Below are 16,670 nucleotides of genomic sequence, written 5' to 3'. Positions count from 1 at the left end.
GAAGAGGCGCGGAGAAAGTGAGAGCCCGTCGTGCCGGACCACTGTCGCACCACAGTATTTGTCTGCGAGTCGGGTTGTTTGGGAATCAGCCCCAATCGGGCGGTAAATTCCGTCAAGGCTAAATCGTGCGAGAGGCCGATGGCGAACAAAGTACGCGAGGAAAGATGAAAAGGACTTTGAAAAGAGAGTCAAGAGTGCTTGAAATTGTCGGGAGGAAGCGGATGGGGCGGCGATGCGCCCGGTCCGGATGTGGAGCAGCGACAAGCGGTCGCCCGATCGGCTTCGAAGCGCGGACCGGCCAGCGGATCGCGGCGGCCCAAGCCGGGCACTAAAGCGCCAGCGGAGCGCCGTCGCGGCGATCGTGGACATCGGCGCCCGTCCACGGCGTGCCCGGCACCAGCGCTCTGGCGTCGGCGGCGGGCTCCCCATTCGGCCGTCTTGAAACCACGGACCAAGAAGTCGACATGTGTGCGAGTCAGCGGGCGAGTAAACGTAAGCGCAAGGAAGGCGGCGGCGGGATCCCGAGGTTGCACCGCCGGCCGACCTCGATCTTACGAGAAGGGTTGGTGAGAGCATGCTGTCGGGACCGAAAGATGGTGAACTATGCTGGCGGGGCGAAGCGGAGAAACTCTGGTGGAGGCCAGCGATCTTGGCGATGCAAATCGTTAAATCGACTTGGGTATAGAGGCGAAAGACTAATCGAACCGTCTAGTAGCTGGTTCCCTCAGAAGTTTCCCTCGGGATAGGCTGGGCTCGGGGCCGAGTTCTATCGGGTAAAGCCAATGATTAGAGGCATCGGGCGCAGCGCCCTCGACCTATTCTCAAACTTTAAATAGGTAGGGCCAGTGCGGTGCCCATTTGGCGGCGCCACGGAATCGAGCTCCAAGTGGGCCATTTTTGGTAGCGAGCGCGATGCGGGATGAGCAGGAAGCGGGTTCACGGTGCCCAAGCTGCGCTAACCCGAGAACCCACAAAGGGTGTTGGTCGATTAAGGCAGCGGGGCGGTGGTCATGGAAGTCGAAATCCGCTAAGGAGTGTGTAACAACTCACTGCCGAATCAACTAGCCCGAAAATGGATGGCGCTTAAGCGCGCGACCTATACCGGCCGTCGGGGCAAGAGCGAGCCGATGAGTAGGAGGCGCGGCGGCTGCAAAACCGAGCGCGAGCGGCGGAAGCGGCCGTCGGTGCGGAATCTTGGTGGTAGTAGCAAATATTCAAATGAGAACTTTGAAGGCGAAGAGGAAAGGTTCCATGTGAGCGGCACTTGCACATGGGTTAGTCGATCCTAAGAGGCGGGGAAGCCGTCCGGCAGCGTCAGCGCGCGAGAAAGGAATCGGGTTAAAATTCCCGAAGGAGGCCTTGGCGGTGGCGGCGTTAGGAAGTCGGAGGCGTCGGCGGGGGCCTCGGGAAGAGTTATCTTTTCTGTTTAACAGCCCGCCCACCACAGAAGCGACTCGGATCGGAGGTAGGGTCAGCGGCGGAAGAGCACCGCCGCGTCGCGCGGTGTCGGTGCGCCCCGGCGGCCGTGAAAATCCGGAGGGCCGAGTGCCTCCGCGCCGGTCGTACTCATAACGCGCATCAGTCTCCAAGGTGAGCGACCTGCGGCCAATGGAACAATGTAGGCAAGGGAAGTCGGCAAAGCGGATCCGTAACCTCGGGAAAAGGATTGGCTCGAGAAGTGGGCGGGGTCCCGATCCCCAACCCGTCGGTGTCGGCGGACTGCTCGGCTGCTCCGCGGCGAGGCGGGTCGCCAGCGTGCGGCCGAGGGCGGCGGTGAGCGGCCTCGAGGAGCCTTCCGGCGTCGAGCGATCGACTCGAGCCCGAGTGCGGACAAGGGAATCCATTGTTTAATTAAAACAAAGCATTGCGATGGTCCTGCGGATGCTCACGCAATGTGATTTACGCGATGCTCACGAATGTCAAAGTGAAGAAATTCAACCAAGCGCGGGTAAGCGGCGGGAGTAACTATGACTCTCTTAAGGTAGCCAAATGCCTGCGTCATCTAATTAGTGGCGCATGAATGGATTAACGAGATTCCCACTTGTCCTGTCTACTATCCAGTGAAACCACGGCCAAAGGAGCGGGCTTGGCGGAATCGTGAGGGAAAGAAGACCTGTTGAGCTTGACTCTAGTCAGACTTTGTGAAATGACTTGAGAGGTGTAGGATAAGTGGGAGGCCGGAAGCGGCGGCGGTGAAATACCACTACTTTTAACGTTATTTTACTTATTAGTGAATCGGAGGCGGGGCCTCGCCCCTCTTTTTGGACCCAAGGCCGCCACGGCGATCGAGCGAGAAGACATTGTCGGTGGGGAGTTTGGTGGGCGGCACATCTGTTAAAAGATAACGCGGTGTCTAAGATGAGCTCAGCGAGCAATCTCGTGTGGAACAAAGGGTAAAAGCTTCGTTTGATTACGATTTCCGGATGCGAATCTGACCGTGAAAGCGTGGCCTATCGATCCTTTAGACCTTGAATTTGAAGCTAGAGGTGTCGGAAAAGTTACCACGGGGATAAGCGGCTTGTGGCGACCAAGCGTTCATAAGCGGCGTTGCTTTTTGATCCTTGATGTCGGCTCTTCCTATCATTGTGAAGCGAGAATTCACCAAGTGTTGGATTGTTCACCCACCAATAGGGAGCGTGGTGGGTTTAGGCGAGTCGTGAGGCGAGTTAGTTTTACCCTGCGATGACGGCGTCGCGTGGTAATTCAACCTGATGCGAGAGGAGCGGTTGATTCGCACAATTGGTCATCGCGGCTTGGTTGAAAAGCGATGGCGAAGCTTCTGCGTCTTGTTGGATTATGGTGAAACGCCTCTAAGTCGAATCCGGGCGAGCAACGCCGTGTCGGCGCCGCTTGCCGACCAGCGATGAGGCCCTCGGCCCCCGAGCGCGTGCCGTTGGCCAAGCCCAGCGGCGAGCAGCGGGCGCCAAGTACTATTCCCACGGGCGTCGGGCGAGAATCGCTGCGGGCGACTTAAATGTGACGGGGTATTGTAAGTGGCGAGTGGCCTTGCTGCCACGATCCGAGATTCAGCCCTTTGTCGCTCGATTCGTCCCTCCCCCTCCGCCTCATCTCCTCTACGCCCCACGAGGTTCAGCGCCCCCTTACCCTCCGTCCCTTAGCGTGCGAGGATGCCCCCATCACTTTCGGTCGCGGCAAGTCTTGAAACATTAAAGGTCAAGTGCGAGCACCATCCCTTTCCCAAGTCCAAAAGCAGGCGTGGCGATGCCCGATGCCTCGGTTGCTCCCAAGCGGGCCGTGGCGGTGCCGGTGCCTCCCGATTGATCCCCGAGCGTGGCGATGCGGTGCCTCCCGATTGCCAGTGCCTCCCGGTTGCCCCGGCGGGCGTGGCGATGCCAGTGCCTCCCGATTGCCCCAGCGGGCCGTGGCGATGCCCGGTGCCTCGATTGCCCCGAAGGCCGTGGCGATGCCAGTGCCTCCCGGTTGCTCCCCCGCCGGTGGCGTGGCGATGCCCGGTGCCTCCCGGTTGCCCCGCGGGCGTGGCGATGCCAGTGCCTCCCGATTGCCCCGGCGAGCGGGCCGTGGCGATGCCCGATGCCTCCCGGTGCCCCTCGATTGGCCCGTGGCGATGCCCGATTCCTCCCGATTGCCCCGGCGAGCGTGGCGATGCCCGAGTGCCTCCCGATTGCTCCCCGGCGGGCCGTGGCGATGCCAGTGCCTCTCGATTGCCCCGGCGGGCCGTGGCGATGCCCAGTGCCTCCCGATTGCCCCGGCGAGCCGTGGCGATGCCAGTGCCTCCCGATTGCTCCCCGGCGTGGCGTGCGGATGCCTCCCGGTGCCCCAGGCCGTGGCGATGCCCGGTGCCTCGATTGCCCCGGCGGGCCGTGGCGATGCCCGGTGCCTCCCGATTGCCCCGGCGGGCCGTGGCGATGCCAGTGCCTCCCGATTGCCCCGGCGGGCCGTGGCGATGCCCAGTGCCTCCCGGTTGCCCCGAGCGGGCCGTGGCGATGCCAGTGCCTCCCGATTGCTCCCCGGCGGGCCGTGGCGATGCCCGATGCCTCCCGATTGCCCCGGCGGGCCGTGGCGATGCCAGTGCCTCCCGATTGCCCCGGCGGGCCGTGGCGATGCCCAGTGCCTCCCGGTTGCCCCGGCGGGCCGTGGCGATGCCAGTGCCTCCCGATTGCTCCCCGGCGGGCCGTGGCGATGCCCGGTGCCTCCCGATTGCCCAAGCGGGCCGTGGCGATGCCAGTGCCTCCCGATTGCCCCGGCGGGCCGTGGCGATGCCCAGTGCCTCCCAGTTGCTCCCGCCGATTGGCGTGGCGTGCGATGCCTCCCGGTTGCCCCGTCGGGCCGTGGCGATGCCAGTGCCTCCCGATTGCCCCGGCGGGCGTGGCGATGCCCGATTCCTCCCGATTGCCCAAGCGGGCCGTGGCGATGCCAGTGCCTCCCGGTTGCTCCCCGATTGGCCGTGGCGATGCCAGTGCCTCCCGATTGCTCCGCCGATTGGCGGGCGTGGCGATGCCAGTGCCTCCCGGATTGCCCCGGCGGGCCGTGGCGATGCCCAGTTCCTCGATTGCCCCCGGCGGGCGTGGCGATGCCAGTGCCTCCCGATTGCTCCCGATTGGCGTGGCGTGCCGCGATGCCAGTGCCTCCCGGTTGCCCCAAGCGTGGCGATGCCCAGTGCCTCCCGATTGCCCCGGGCCGTGGCGATGCCAGTGCCTCCCGGTTGCCCCGGCGGGCGTGGCGATGCCCGATTCCTCGATTGCCCCAGCGGGCCGTGGCGATGCCAGTGCCTCCCGATTGCTCCCGATTGGCGTGGCGATGCCCAGTGCCTCCCGATTGCCCCGGCGGGCCGTGGCGATGCCAGTTCCTCCCGATTGCTCCCCAGCGGGCCGTGGCGATGCCAGTGCCTCCCGATTGCCCCAGCGGGCGTGGCGATGCCGATTCCTCGATTGCTCCCAAGCGGGCCGTGGCGATGCCAGCGCCTCCCGGTGCTCTTGCTCGGGGGGCGTTTGTTCTTCACCCTTCTCATGCACAATGAGGCTCTAATTGTACGGGATGCGTTTTATTCCTTAGCTAATAGGCAAAAAAGAGTTTCTTGGGCCCTTTGCAAGCATAAACTAAAAATTATATTATCGGCAGGCTCTCGTCCCTAACATGCTTTTTGCTTATAAGTTATGTTATTCTCTTCGTATACGTGATTGAAATATTACCCAAGATATTCCAGTCATTGGTGCCTTGCATCTACGCTTACCTTCATCATGTGGGGATGCTATCTATGGAGCGCTTCTTGCGTTCTCACTATGACCCTAAGGTTTTGTGCTTCATGTTTTATGGAACAATTCCCTCATTGAGTATAAAGAGCACAAAATCTAATATTGTGCACATGACAACTCTTCTATGATTTTTTCTCTACTTACCTTCCATGCCGATATGGCCAAATGTTATGCCCCTAAGCCAATTCTCCGTGCAAACTTTAAGAAAACCACCCAATGACAACTCAAATGGGTTTATAATATTTTTCTGATGTTCCACAAAAAATTTGGTGATTTTCTGATGAGTTTTCTATTTTTTATGAATTTATGTATTTTTCGGGTTAAAAAAATAAAAAAAAATAGCTACGGTGAAAAAAAAAATTTCAAAATTTTTGTGAGAGTAGATTACATTTTTCTAAACACCTCTGCAAAAAATCAGGTCAAAATACCCAAAATTGAATTTTTTAGGGGGGGAGATGGCGCAGACATAGTCATGTTTCCTCCTGCCAGACGGCAGTGTGTTACTAATGATCTTTAGGGGTGTGGGTAGTCACCCCAGGGCTGACATGGCCGGGCCTGGGGATGCCTCCAGGCCATATGTGGGCATCGGTTTAGCATGGAAATTAGCTTGTTAGCCCCCTCTCCACCTCTACCCCGTCGGTTGGAAGTCGGAAAAAATCGGAAAAAAATCCCGTGCGTGGTGGGCCCGGCCCGCCATGGCTCGGGCCCGTTCGCAGCAATTGTGGGAAATGAATCGGTGGTTGAATCCTATATAAAAGTGTGTCGAATGGATGCTAGTGCATGGTGCGAGCATGGCATTTGCGTCTTTGTGCTTGTCTTGAAGCGTCGCGGCGGACATGCGTTACCTGCAGGCATGGGAGCCGGTTGGCCAGCGTTTGCAAACTAACTCCTTGGGCTGGGCTCGAATCACGGCGATGAACCCGGTGCTATTGGGGCGATCTCCATGCTTGCGTGTGTCAATTGGATCTTTGGTGCAAGGTGTGGGCGTGGCATTTACGTGCTATTCTGTCTTTGGCGTCTTGTGGATAAGCGATACTGTGGGCATGGTGTGAGTTCTCGGTGGCATTGGATTTTGAGGACTTTGGAGTGCAGTGGTAGAGCCAGACTTTATTGGGGTCGATCTCCTTGCTCTCGAGGTGTTAAGTGAAAGTCGGTACAAGGTGTGGGCATGGTGCTTACGTCTTTGTGCTTGTGTCGAGTGCGAGCGGACATGCAACGCCATCGGGCATGGGGTGAGCTCACGATGGGAAGGCTTGCGGGGAGTTGGGATGCTACATTACTCGGAGTGCGTGGATGGGCGTCGGGGCTGTTGCGATCGTGCATTGCTCGGGTTGTGGGAATGGTGGCGGTGCTTCCGCAAGTGTTGAGGCATTACAAGTGTTGGGAGAGGCGTGGCGTTACGATGCCGTGCTTGATCCTATCTTGTGGCGATGTCGAGGCATGAGTTGTGGCATTGAGTGGTAGCGCTTTCCTTGATTGCGGTGGTGTGCATTGTTGCTTGCGTCGATGTGTCCCTTTGTGATCGTTGCCTTTGCTTAGGTTGAGGGCGAGCACGGTGCCTTTACTTTGCTGAAGTTGTGCGAATGTTGAGGTGAGGCGTGGCGTTTCATGCCACATGTGCTCGAGCCGATGCATGAGCTCAGCGGAGGCATGTGTTGAGAACATTATGCGGCGAGTTTCTTGGTGCGGTGATTACTGCTGTTACAAAGCCCCGTTCTTTCCCTTCCGGTGCTTGCATTTGCTACTAAGGTTGCGGGGATGAGCACAGTGCGGATGTTTTGTTGAGGCGGCGAGTGCTTGGTGAGAGTGCGGCGTTGGCTGTGCTCAATCCGATGTGCGGCTGCGAGGCAAAGGCGAGGCCTTTGTATGGGAATCCTCGTGGCGAGTCAGCGCTACGTCGAGAATCAGGCGGGTCCGCCGTGTTGCTTGTATTTCCTTTGTTAAGCCGTCCCTCCTCGGATTTGTTTCGCGCCAAGCGGTGTGAGTAGCGGTTCCATTCGGCGTTTTGACTTCCCATCGTGCTTACGCTGCGTCGGGAGCAATTCGTTGAGTGGGATCAGCGCTCAACGTGCGTGGCGGCGCATGGCGGTTGTTTGATGCGTTTGGGTTGGCGGGCTCTTTGCTCGAGCATTGAGCTGTTGGCTCGATCCCCTTGATTGTTGCGAGGCGGAATGTGCCTCGGTGACATGATTCGGTTCTGTGTTGCATACCCACAGCGGAATTAAAGCTATGCTTTGTCCGTTTTCGCTGCGCCTTGTTTAGGAGTGCGAGGTGAACCCGTAGCGGCATCCGTGCTCCAAGCATGCCTCACGGCTGCCGTGGCCACGGAATGTCGCGTGCTCTCGGATCGCGGAATGTGATGCGGGCGGAGGGTGGCAACTCCTCCATCAGCCCAAGCGTCCAATCGGTAGCGGAGCGACGGCCAGCGCGCTGTCTCGAGGCCTCGGCTCGCCGGGAGCTTCGTCGCGAGCGGCAGCCGTCGCGAAGGAATGCTACGGTTGATCCTGCGGTAGTCATATGCTTGTCTCAAAGATTAAGCCATGCATGTGTAAGTATGAACTAATTGATTTGTGAAGCTGCGAATGGCTCATTAAATCGATTATAGTTTGTTTGATGGTATACGCTACTCGGATAGCAGTAGTAATTCTAGAGCTAATCGTGCAACAAACCCGACTTACGGAAGGGATGCATTTATTAGATAAAAGGTCGGCGCGGGCTCTGCGTTGCTCACGATGATTCATGATAACTCGGCGGATCGCGGCCATCGTGCGGCGGCGCATCATTCAAACTTCTGCCCTATCAACTTTCGATGGTAGGATAGAGGCCTACCATGGCGGTGACGGGTGACGGAGAATTAGGGTTCGATTAGGAGAGGAGCACGAGAAGCGGCTACCACATCCAAGGAAGGCGGCGGTAGCGCAAATTACCCAATCGACACGGGGAGGTAGTGACAATAAATAACAATACCGGGCTCATCGAGTCTGGTAATTTGAATTATTACAATCTAAATCCCTTAACGAGGATCCATTGGAGGGCAAGTGCGGTGCCGGCGGCGCGGTAATTCCGGCTCAATAAGCGTATATTTAAGTTGTTGCGATTAAAAAGCTCGTAGTTGGACCTTGGGTTGGGTCGGCCAGGTCCGCCTCGCGGTGTGCACTGTCGGCTCGTCCCTTCTGCGGCGATGCGCTCCACGGCCTTAGCGGCGGTCGTGCCTCGTATTTGTTACTTTGAAGAAATTAGAGTGCTCAAAGCAAGCCTACGCTCTGGATACATTAGCATGGGATAACATCATAGGATTTCGGTCCTATTGTGTTGGCCTTCGGGATCGGAGTAATGATTAACCGGGCCAGTCGGGGGCATTCGTATGTCAGAGTCGGTGAAATTCTTGGATTTATGAAAGGCGAACAAGCTGCGAAAGCATTTGCCAAGGATGTTTTCATTAATCAAGAGCGAAAGTTGGGGGCTCGAAGGCGATCGGATACCGTCCTAGTCTCAACCATAAGCGATGCCGAGCCGAGGATCGGCGGATGTTGCTTTTAGGACTCATGGCACCTTATGAGAAATCAAAGTCTTTGGGTTCGGGGAGTATGGTGCAAGGCTGAAACTTAAAGGAATTGTGGAAGGGCACCACGGGAGTGGAGCACTGCGGCTTAATTTGACTCAACACGGAAACTTACGAGTCGGACATAGTAAGGATTGTGGTGAGAGCTCTTTCTTGATTCTATGGGTGGTGGTGCATGGCGTTCTTAGTTGGTGGAAGCGATTTATGCAGTTAATTCCGTTAGCGAGCGAGACCTCGGCCTGCTAACTAGCTATGCGGAGGTGACCCTCGCGGCCAGCTTCTTAGAGGACTATGGCCTTTTAGGCCAAGGAAGTTTGAGGCAATAGCAGTGCAGTGATGCCCTTAGATGTTACGGGCGCCGCGCTACTGCGATGTATTCAGCGAGTCTATAGCCTTGGCGGCGGGCCGGGTAATCTTTGAAATTTCATCGTGATGGGGATAGATCATTGCAATTGTTGGTCTTCAGCGAGGAATTCCTAGTAAGCGCGAGTCATCGGCTCGCGTTGACTACGTCCACGCCCTTTGTACACACCGCCCGTCGCTCCTACCGATTGAATGGTCGGTGAAGTGTTGGATCGCGGCGGCGTGGGCGGTTCGCGCCGGCGGCGTCGCGAGAAGTCCGCGAACCTTATCATTTAGAGGAAGGAGAAGTCGTAACAAGGTTTCCGTAGGTGAACTGCGGAAGGATCATTGTCGAAACTGCTCCGCGAAGCGACCCGCGACAGCGTCCACAAGCAGCGAGGACGCGGGGGCCTTGGTCCCCGTCGCCCGAAAGGTCGAGGAAGCGGTGGGCCTCGCCCGCCGGCTCTCCGCGGCCTAACAATAACCCGGCGCGAAGCGCCAAGGAACATGAAGCGAAAAGAGCGCTCCGTTCGGGAGCAGCGTCGTCCTCTTCGAGAACCATAGCGACTCGGCAGCGGATATCTCGGCTCGCATCGATGAAGAAACGCGGCAAAATCACGATGCTTGGTGTGAATTGCGAGAATCCGCGAACCATCGAGTCTTTGAGCGCAAGTTGCGCCGAAGCCATCCGGTGAGGGCGCGTCTGCACTGGGTGTCACGCATGGCCGTCGCCCCCAACCCCTCGCCCGTGCGGTGCGAAGCGGATCCTGGCCTCCGTGCGCTCCTCGCTCGCGGTTGGCCCAAAGCGAGTCCTCGGCGATGATACGCCACGGCTATCGGTGGTTGAAAGACCCTCGGGACAGAGCGCGCGCGTTCGCCGGCCACCGGGACCGAGACCCTGCGCGTCCCCTAGGAGCGCCTCAGACGCGACCCAGTCGGCGGGAACACCCGTGAGTTTAAGCATATCAATAAAGCGGAGGAAAAGAAACTTACGAGATTCCCCTAGTAACGGCGAGCGGGAAGAGCCCGGCGAGAATCGGGCGCCCTCGGCGTCCGGTGTAATCTGGAGAAGCGTCCTCGTGGCGGACCGGGCCCAAGTCCCCTGGAAGAGGCGCGGAGAAGGTGAGAGCCCGTCGTGCCGGACCACTGTCGCACCACGGTATTTGTCTGCGAGTCGGGTTGTTTGGGAATCAGCCCCAATCGGGCGGTAAATTCCGTCCAAGGCTAAATCGTGCGAGAGGCCGATGGCGAACAAGTACGCGAGGAAAGATGAAAAGGACTTTGAAAAGAGAGTCAAAGAGTGCTTGAAATTGTCGGGAGGAAGCGGATGGGGGCGGCGATGCGCCCGGTCGGATGTGGAGCAGCGACAAGCGGTCGCCCGATCGGCTTCGAAGCGCGGACCGGCAGCGGATCGCGTGGCGGCCCAAGCCGGGCACTAAAGCGCCAGCGGAGCGCCGTCGCGGCGATCGTGGACATCAGCGCGCCGTCACGGCGTGCCCGGCACCAGCAGCGCTCTGGCGTCGGCGGCGGGCTCCCCATTCGGCCGTCTTGAAACCACGGACCAAAGTCGACATGTGTGCGAGTCAGCGGGCGAGTAAACGTAAGCGCAAGGAAGCGGTGGCGGGATCCCGAGGTTGCACGCCGCGGCCGACCTCGATCTTACGAGAAGGGTTCGGTGAGAGCATGCTGTCGGGACCGAAAGATGGTGAACTATGCACGGCGGGGCGAAGCCGGAGAAACTACGGTGGAGGCCAGCGATCTTGGCGATGCAAATCGTTAAATCGACTTGGGTATAGAGGCGAAAGACTAATCGAACCGTCTAGTAGCTGGTTCCCTCGAAGTTTCCCTCGGGATAGCTGGAGCTCGGGGCGAGTTCTATCGGGTAAAGCCAATGATTAGAGGCATCGGGGCGCAGCGCCCTCGACCTATTCTCAAACTTTAAATAGGTAGGGCGGCGCGGCTGCTTGTGGCGGCGCCACGGAATCGAGAGCTCCAAGTGGGCCATTTTTGGTAGCGAGGCTAGCGTCGCGGGATGAGCAGGAAGCGGGTTCACGGTGCCCAGCTGCGCGCTAACCCAGAACCCACAAAGGGTGTTGGTCGATTAAGGCAGCGGGGCGGTGGTCATGGAAGTCGAAATCCGCTAAGGAGTGTGTAACAACTCACTGCCGAATCAACTAGCCCGAAAATGGATGGCGCTTAAGCGCGCGACCTATACCGGCCGTCGGGGCAAGAGCGAGCCCGATGAGTAGGAGGCGCGGCGGCGCTGCAAAACCGAGCGCGAGCGGCGGGCGGCCGTCGGTGCGAATCTTGGTGGTAGTAGCAAATATTCAAATGAGAACTTTGAAGGCGAAGAGGAAAGGTTCCATGTGAGCGGCACTTGCACATGGGTTAGTCGATCCTAAGAGGCGGGGAAGCCCGTCCGACAGCGCGTCAGCGCGAGCCGAAAGGAATCGGGTTAAAATTCCCGAACCGGCAAGGCCTTGGCGGCAGCGGCGTTAGGAAGTCGGAGGCGTCGGCGGGGGCCTCGGGAAGAGTTATCTTTTACGTTTAACAGCCCGCCCACCACAGAAGCGACTTCGATCGGAGGTAGGGTCAGCGGCGGAAGAGCACCGCCGCGTCGCGCGGTGTCGGTGCGCCCGGCGGCAGTGAAAATCCGGAGGGCCGAGTGCCTCCGCGCCGGTCGTACTCATAACGCGCATCAGTCTCCAAGGTGAGCGACCTGCGGCCAATGGAACAATGTAGGCAAGGAAGTCGGCAAAAGCGGATCCGTAACCTCGGGAAAAGGATTGGCTCACGAGTGGGCGGGGTCCCGATCCCCAACCCGTCGGTGTCGGCGGACTGCTCGGCTGCTCCGCGCGGCGAGCGGGTCGCCAGCGTGCTTGGCCGAGACGGTGAGCGGCCCCTCGGGAGCCTTCCCGGCGTCGAGCGATCGACTTCGAGCTGAGTGCGGACAAGGGAATCCATTGTTTAATTAAAACAAAGCATTGCGATGGTCCTGCGGATGCTCACGCAATGTGATTTACGCGATGCTCACGAATGTCAAAGTGAAGAAATTCAACCAAGCGGGTAAGCGGCGGGAGTAACTATGACTCTCTTAAGGTAGCCAAATGCCTCGTCATCTAATTAGTAGTGGCGCATGAATGGATTAACGAGATTCCCACTTGTCACTGTCTACTATCGGTGAAACCACGACCAAGGAGCGGGCTTGGCGGAATCGTGAGGAAAGAAGACCTGTTGAGCTTGACTCTAGTCAGACTTTGTGAAATGACTTGAGAGGTGTAGGATAAGTGGGAGCCGGAAAGCGGCGGCGGTGAAATACCACTACTTTTAACGTTATTTTACTTATTAGTGAATCGGAGGCGGGGCCTCGCCCCTCTTTTTGGACCCAAGGCCGCCACGGCGCGATCGAGCGGAAGACATTGTCGGTGGGGAGTTTGGTGAGGCGGCACATCTGTTAAAAGATAACGCGGTGTCTAAGATGAGCTCAGCGAGCAATCTCGTGTGGAACAAAAGGGTAAAAGCTCGTTTGATTACGATTTCCGATCACGAATACGAACCGTGGCGTGGCCTATCGATCCTTTAGACCTTGGATTTGAAGCTAGAGGTGTCGAGAAAAGTTACCACGAGGATAAGCGGCTTGTGGCAGCCAAGCGTTCATAGCGGCGTTGCTTTTGATCCTTGATGTCGGCTCTTCCTATCATTGTGAAGCGAAATTCACCAAGTGTTGGATTGTTCACCCACCAATAGGGAGCGTGGTGGGTTTAGGCCGTCGTGAGGCGGGTTAGTTTTACCCTGCGATGACCGGCGTCGCGTGGTAATTCAACCTGATGCGAGAGGAGCGGTTGATTCGCACAATTGGTCATCGCGCTTGGTTGAAAAGCGATGGCGCGAAGCTACCGTCTTATTTGGATTATGGTGAAGCGCCTCTAAGTCGAATCCGGGCGAGCGGCGCCCGTGTCGGCGCCCGCTTGCCGACCAGCGATAGGGCCCTCCGGCCCCGAGGCGCGTGCCGTTGGCCAAGCCCCGCGGCGGACGAGCCGCGCGGGCATGAAGTACTATTCCCACCGGGCGTCGGGCGAGAATCGCTGCGGGCGGACTTAAATCTGTGACGGGGTATTGTAAGTGGCGAGTGGCCTTGCTGCCACGATCCGCGAGATTCAGCCCTTTGTCGCTCGATTCGTCCCTCCCCCTCCGCCTCATCTCCTCTACGCCCCACGAGGTTCAGCGCCCCCTTACCCTCCGTCCCTTAACGTGCGAGAGGCCCCGAGGATGCCCCCATCACTTTCGGTGCGGCAAGTCTTGAAACATTAAAGGTCAAGTGCCGAGCACCATCCCTTTCCCAAGTCCAAAAGCAGGCGTGGCGATGCCCGATGCCTCCCGGTTGATCCCCTCGATTGGCGATGGCGGTGCCAGTGCCTCCCGGTTGCTCCCAAGCGGGCCGTGGCGATGCCGGTGCCTCCCAGTTGCCCCGGCGGGCCGTGGCGATGCCCAGTGCCTCCCGATTGCCCCCAGTGGCGGGCCGATTGGCGTGGCGTGCCCAGTGCCTCCCGGTTGCCCCGGCGGGCCGTGGCGATGCCAGTGCCTCCCGATTGCCCCCGAAGGCCCGTGGCGATGCCCAGTGCCTCCCGGTTGCTCCCCGATTGGCCCGTGGCGATGCCCAGTGCCTCGATTGCCCCGATTGGCCCGTGGCAGTGCCCAGTTGCCTCCCGGCGGGCCCGTGGCGATGCCTCCTCGATTGCCCCGGCGGGCCGTGGCGATGCCAGTGCCTCGATTGCCCCGGCGGGCCGTGGCGATGCCCAGTGCCTCCCGATTGCCCCCGACAGGCGTGGCGATGCCAGTGCCTCCCAGTTGCTCCCCCGACGGGCCGTGGCGATGCCCAGTGCCTCCCGATTGCCCCGGCGGGCCGTGGCGATGCCAGTGCCTCCCGATTGCCCCGGCGAGCCCGTGGCGATGCCCAGTGCCTCGATTGCCCCGGCGGGCCGTGGCGATGCCCGATGCCTCCCGATTGCCCCCGACGGGCCGTGGCGATGCCAGTGCCTCCCGATTGCTCCCCGGCGGGCCGTGGCGATGCCCGGTGCCTCCCGATTGCCCCGGCGGGCCGTGGCGATGCCAGTGCCTCCCGATTGCCCCCGACGGGCCGTGGCGATGCCCAGTGCCTCGATTGCCCCGGCGGGCCGTGGCGATGCCAGTGCCTCCCGATTGCCCCGGCGGGCGTGGCGATGCCCAGTGCCTCCCGATTGCCCCCGGCGGGCCGTGGCGATGCCAGTGCCTCCCGATTGCCCCGGCGGGCCGTGGCGATGCCAGTGCCTCCCGATTGCTCCCGATTGGCCGTGGCGATGCCCGGTGCCTCCCGGTTGCCCCGGCGGGCCGTGGCGATGCCAGTGCCTCCCGATTGCCCCCGGCGGGCCGTGGCGATGCCCAGTGCCTCCCGATTGCCCCCGACAGGCCCGTGGCGATGCCAGTGCCTCCCGGTTGCTCCCCGATTGGCGTGGCGTGCCCGGTGCCTCCGGTTGCTCCCCGATTGGCCCGTGGCGATGCCAGTGCCTCCCGATTGCCCCCGGCGGGCCGTGGCGATGCCCAGTTCCTCCCGATTGCCCCGGCGGGCCGTGGCGATGCCAGTGCCTCCCGGTTGCTCCCCGATTGGCGTGGCGTGCCCGATGCCTCGGTTGCCCCGTCGGGCCGTGGCGATGCCAGTGCCTCCCGATTGCCCCGGCGGGCCGTGGCGATGCCCAGTTCCTCGATTGCCCCGACGGGCCGTGGCGATGCCAGTGCCTCCCGATTGCTCCCTTTGATTGGCGTGGCGATGCCAGTGCCTCCCGGTTGCCCCGGCGGGCCGTGGCGATGCCCAGTTCCTCCCATTGCTCCCAAGCGGGCCGTGGCGATGCCAGTGCCTCCCGATTGCCCCGGCGGGCCGTGGCGATGCCCAGTTCCTCCGAGTTGCTCCCAAGGCGGCCGTGGCGATGCCAGTGCCTCCGATTGCCCCCGGCGGGCCGTGGCGATGCCCGCCTCCTCCCCACTTGCCGGGGCGGGCGCGTGCCCACGCCTCTCGGTGCTCTTGCGAGGCGTTTATTATTCACCCATCTCATGCAAAATGAGGCTATAATTGTACGGGATGCGATTTTATTCCTCGCTAATAATAAAAAAAGAGTTTACTTTGGCCCTTTGCTAGCTAGCATACACTAACATTTTTATTTTAGCGGTGAGCTCTCGTCCCTAACATGCTTTTTGCTTATAAGTTATGTTATTCTCTTCGTATACGTGATTGAAATATTACCCAAGATATTCCAGTCATTGGTGCCTTGCATCTACGCTTACCTTCATCATGTGGGGATGCTATCTATGGAGCGCTTCTTGCGTTCTCACTATGACCCTAAGGTTTTGTGCTTCATGTTTTATGGAACAATTCCCTCATTGAGTATAAAGAGCACAAAATCTAATATTGTGCACATGACAACTCTTCTATGATTTTTTCTCTACTTACCTTCCATGCAGATATGGCCAAATGTTATGCCCCTAAGCCAATTCTCCGTGCAAACTTTAAGAAAACCACCCAATGACAACTCAAATGGGTTTATAATATTTTTATTATGTAAAAAAAAAAATTTGGTGATTTTCTGATGATTTTTATATTTTTTATTAATTTATGTATTTTTCGGGTTAAAAAAATAAAAAAAAATAGCTACGGTGAAAAAAAAAATTTCAAAATTTTTGTGAGAGTAGATTACATTTTTCTAAACACCTCTGCAAAAAATCAGGTCAAAATACCCAAAATTGAATTTTTTAGGGGGGGTGTGATGGCTCAGACATAGTCATGTTTCCTCCTGCCAGACTTCATTGTGTTCCTAATGCTCTTTAGTGGGGTGTGTGTAGTCACCCCCACAGAGGGCCAGCAAGGCCGTGCCTGGGGATGCCTCCAGGCCATATGTGGGCATCGGTTTAGCATGGAAATTAGCTTGTTAGCCCCCTCTCCACCTCTACCCCGTCGGTTGGAAGTCGGAAAAAATCGGAAAAAAATCCCGTGCGTGGTGGGCCCGGCCCGCCATGGCTCGTGCCCGTTCGCAGCAATTGTGGGAAATGAATCGGTGGTTGAATCCTATATAAAAGTGTGTCGAATGGATGCTAGTGCATGTTTCGAGCATTGCATTTGCGTCTTTGTGCTTGTCTTGAAGCGTCGCGGCGGACATGCGTTACCTTTGGGCATGGGAGCCGGTTGGCCAGCGTTTGCAAACTAACTCCTTGGGCTGGACTCGAATCACGGCGATGAACCCGGTGCTATTGGGGCGATCTCCATGCTTGCGTGTGTCAATTGGATCTTTGGTGCAAGGTGTGGGCGTGGCATTTACGTGCTATTCTGTCTTTGGCGTCTTGCGGATAAGCGATACCTTGGGCATGGTGTGAGTTCTCGGTGGCATAGGCTTTTGAGGACTTTGGAGTGCAGTGGTAGAGCCAGACTTTATTGGGGTCGATCTCCTTGCTCTCGAGGTGTTAAGTGAAAGTCGGTACAAGGTGTGGGCATGGTGCTTACGTCTTTG

General features: G+C 58.7%; 1 protein-coding gene and 2 pseudogenes across 1 annotated transcript; 2 read left to right on the top strand and 1 right to left on the bottom strand.

Annotated features, from left to right (window-relative positions):
- The first annotated feature begins 4,552 nt into the window (after positions 1-4,552).
- On the top strand, positions 4,553-4,999 carry LOC131170392 (uncharacterized). Its single transcript, XM_058129439.1, has one exon. The coding sequence runs from the start codon at positions 4,553-4,555 to the stop codon at positions 4,997-4,999; it is 447 nt and encodes a 148-aa protein (XP_057985422.1).
- Positions 5,000-8,140: 3,141 nt separating this feature from the next.
- Positions 8,141-9,700, bottom strand: LOC131170391 (uncharacterized; annotated as a pseudogene).
- Positions 9,701-10,065: 365 nt separating this feature from the next.
- Positions 10,066-13,319, top strand: LOC131171027 (28S ribosomal RNA; annotated as a pseudogene).
- Positions 13,320-16,670: the final 3,351 nt, after the last annotated feature.

This window comes from Hevea brasiliensis, chromosome 11 (genome assembly GCF_030052815.1).
Source record: "Hevea brasiliensis isolate MT/VB/25A 57/8 chromosome 11, ASM3005281v1, whole genome shotgun sequence".
In the NCBI taxonomy this organism is placed as follows: Eukaryota; Viridiplantae; Streptophyta; class Magnoliopsida; order Malpighiales; family Euphorbiaceae; genus Hevea; species Hevea brasiliensis.
The sequence above is the reverse complement of the archived record's forward strand: the minus strand, read 5'-3'. Positions and strand labels throughout refer to the sequence as shown.

Excerpts from the sequence above, each read along its gene's own strand:
- LOC131170392 (XM_058129439.1), top strand. The coding sequence starts at position 4,553 with ATGCCAGTGCCTCCCGATTGCTCCCGATTGGCGTGGCGTGCCGCGATG.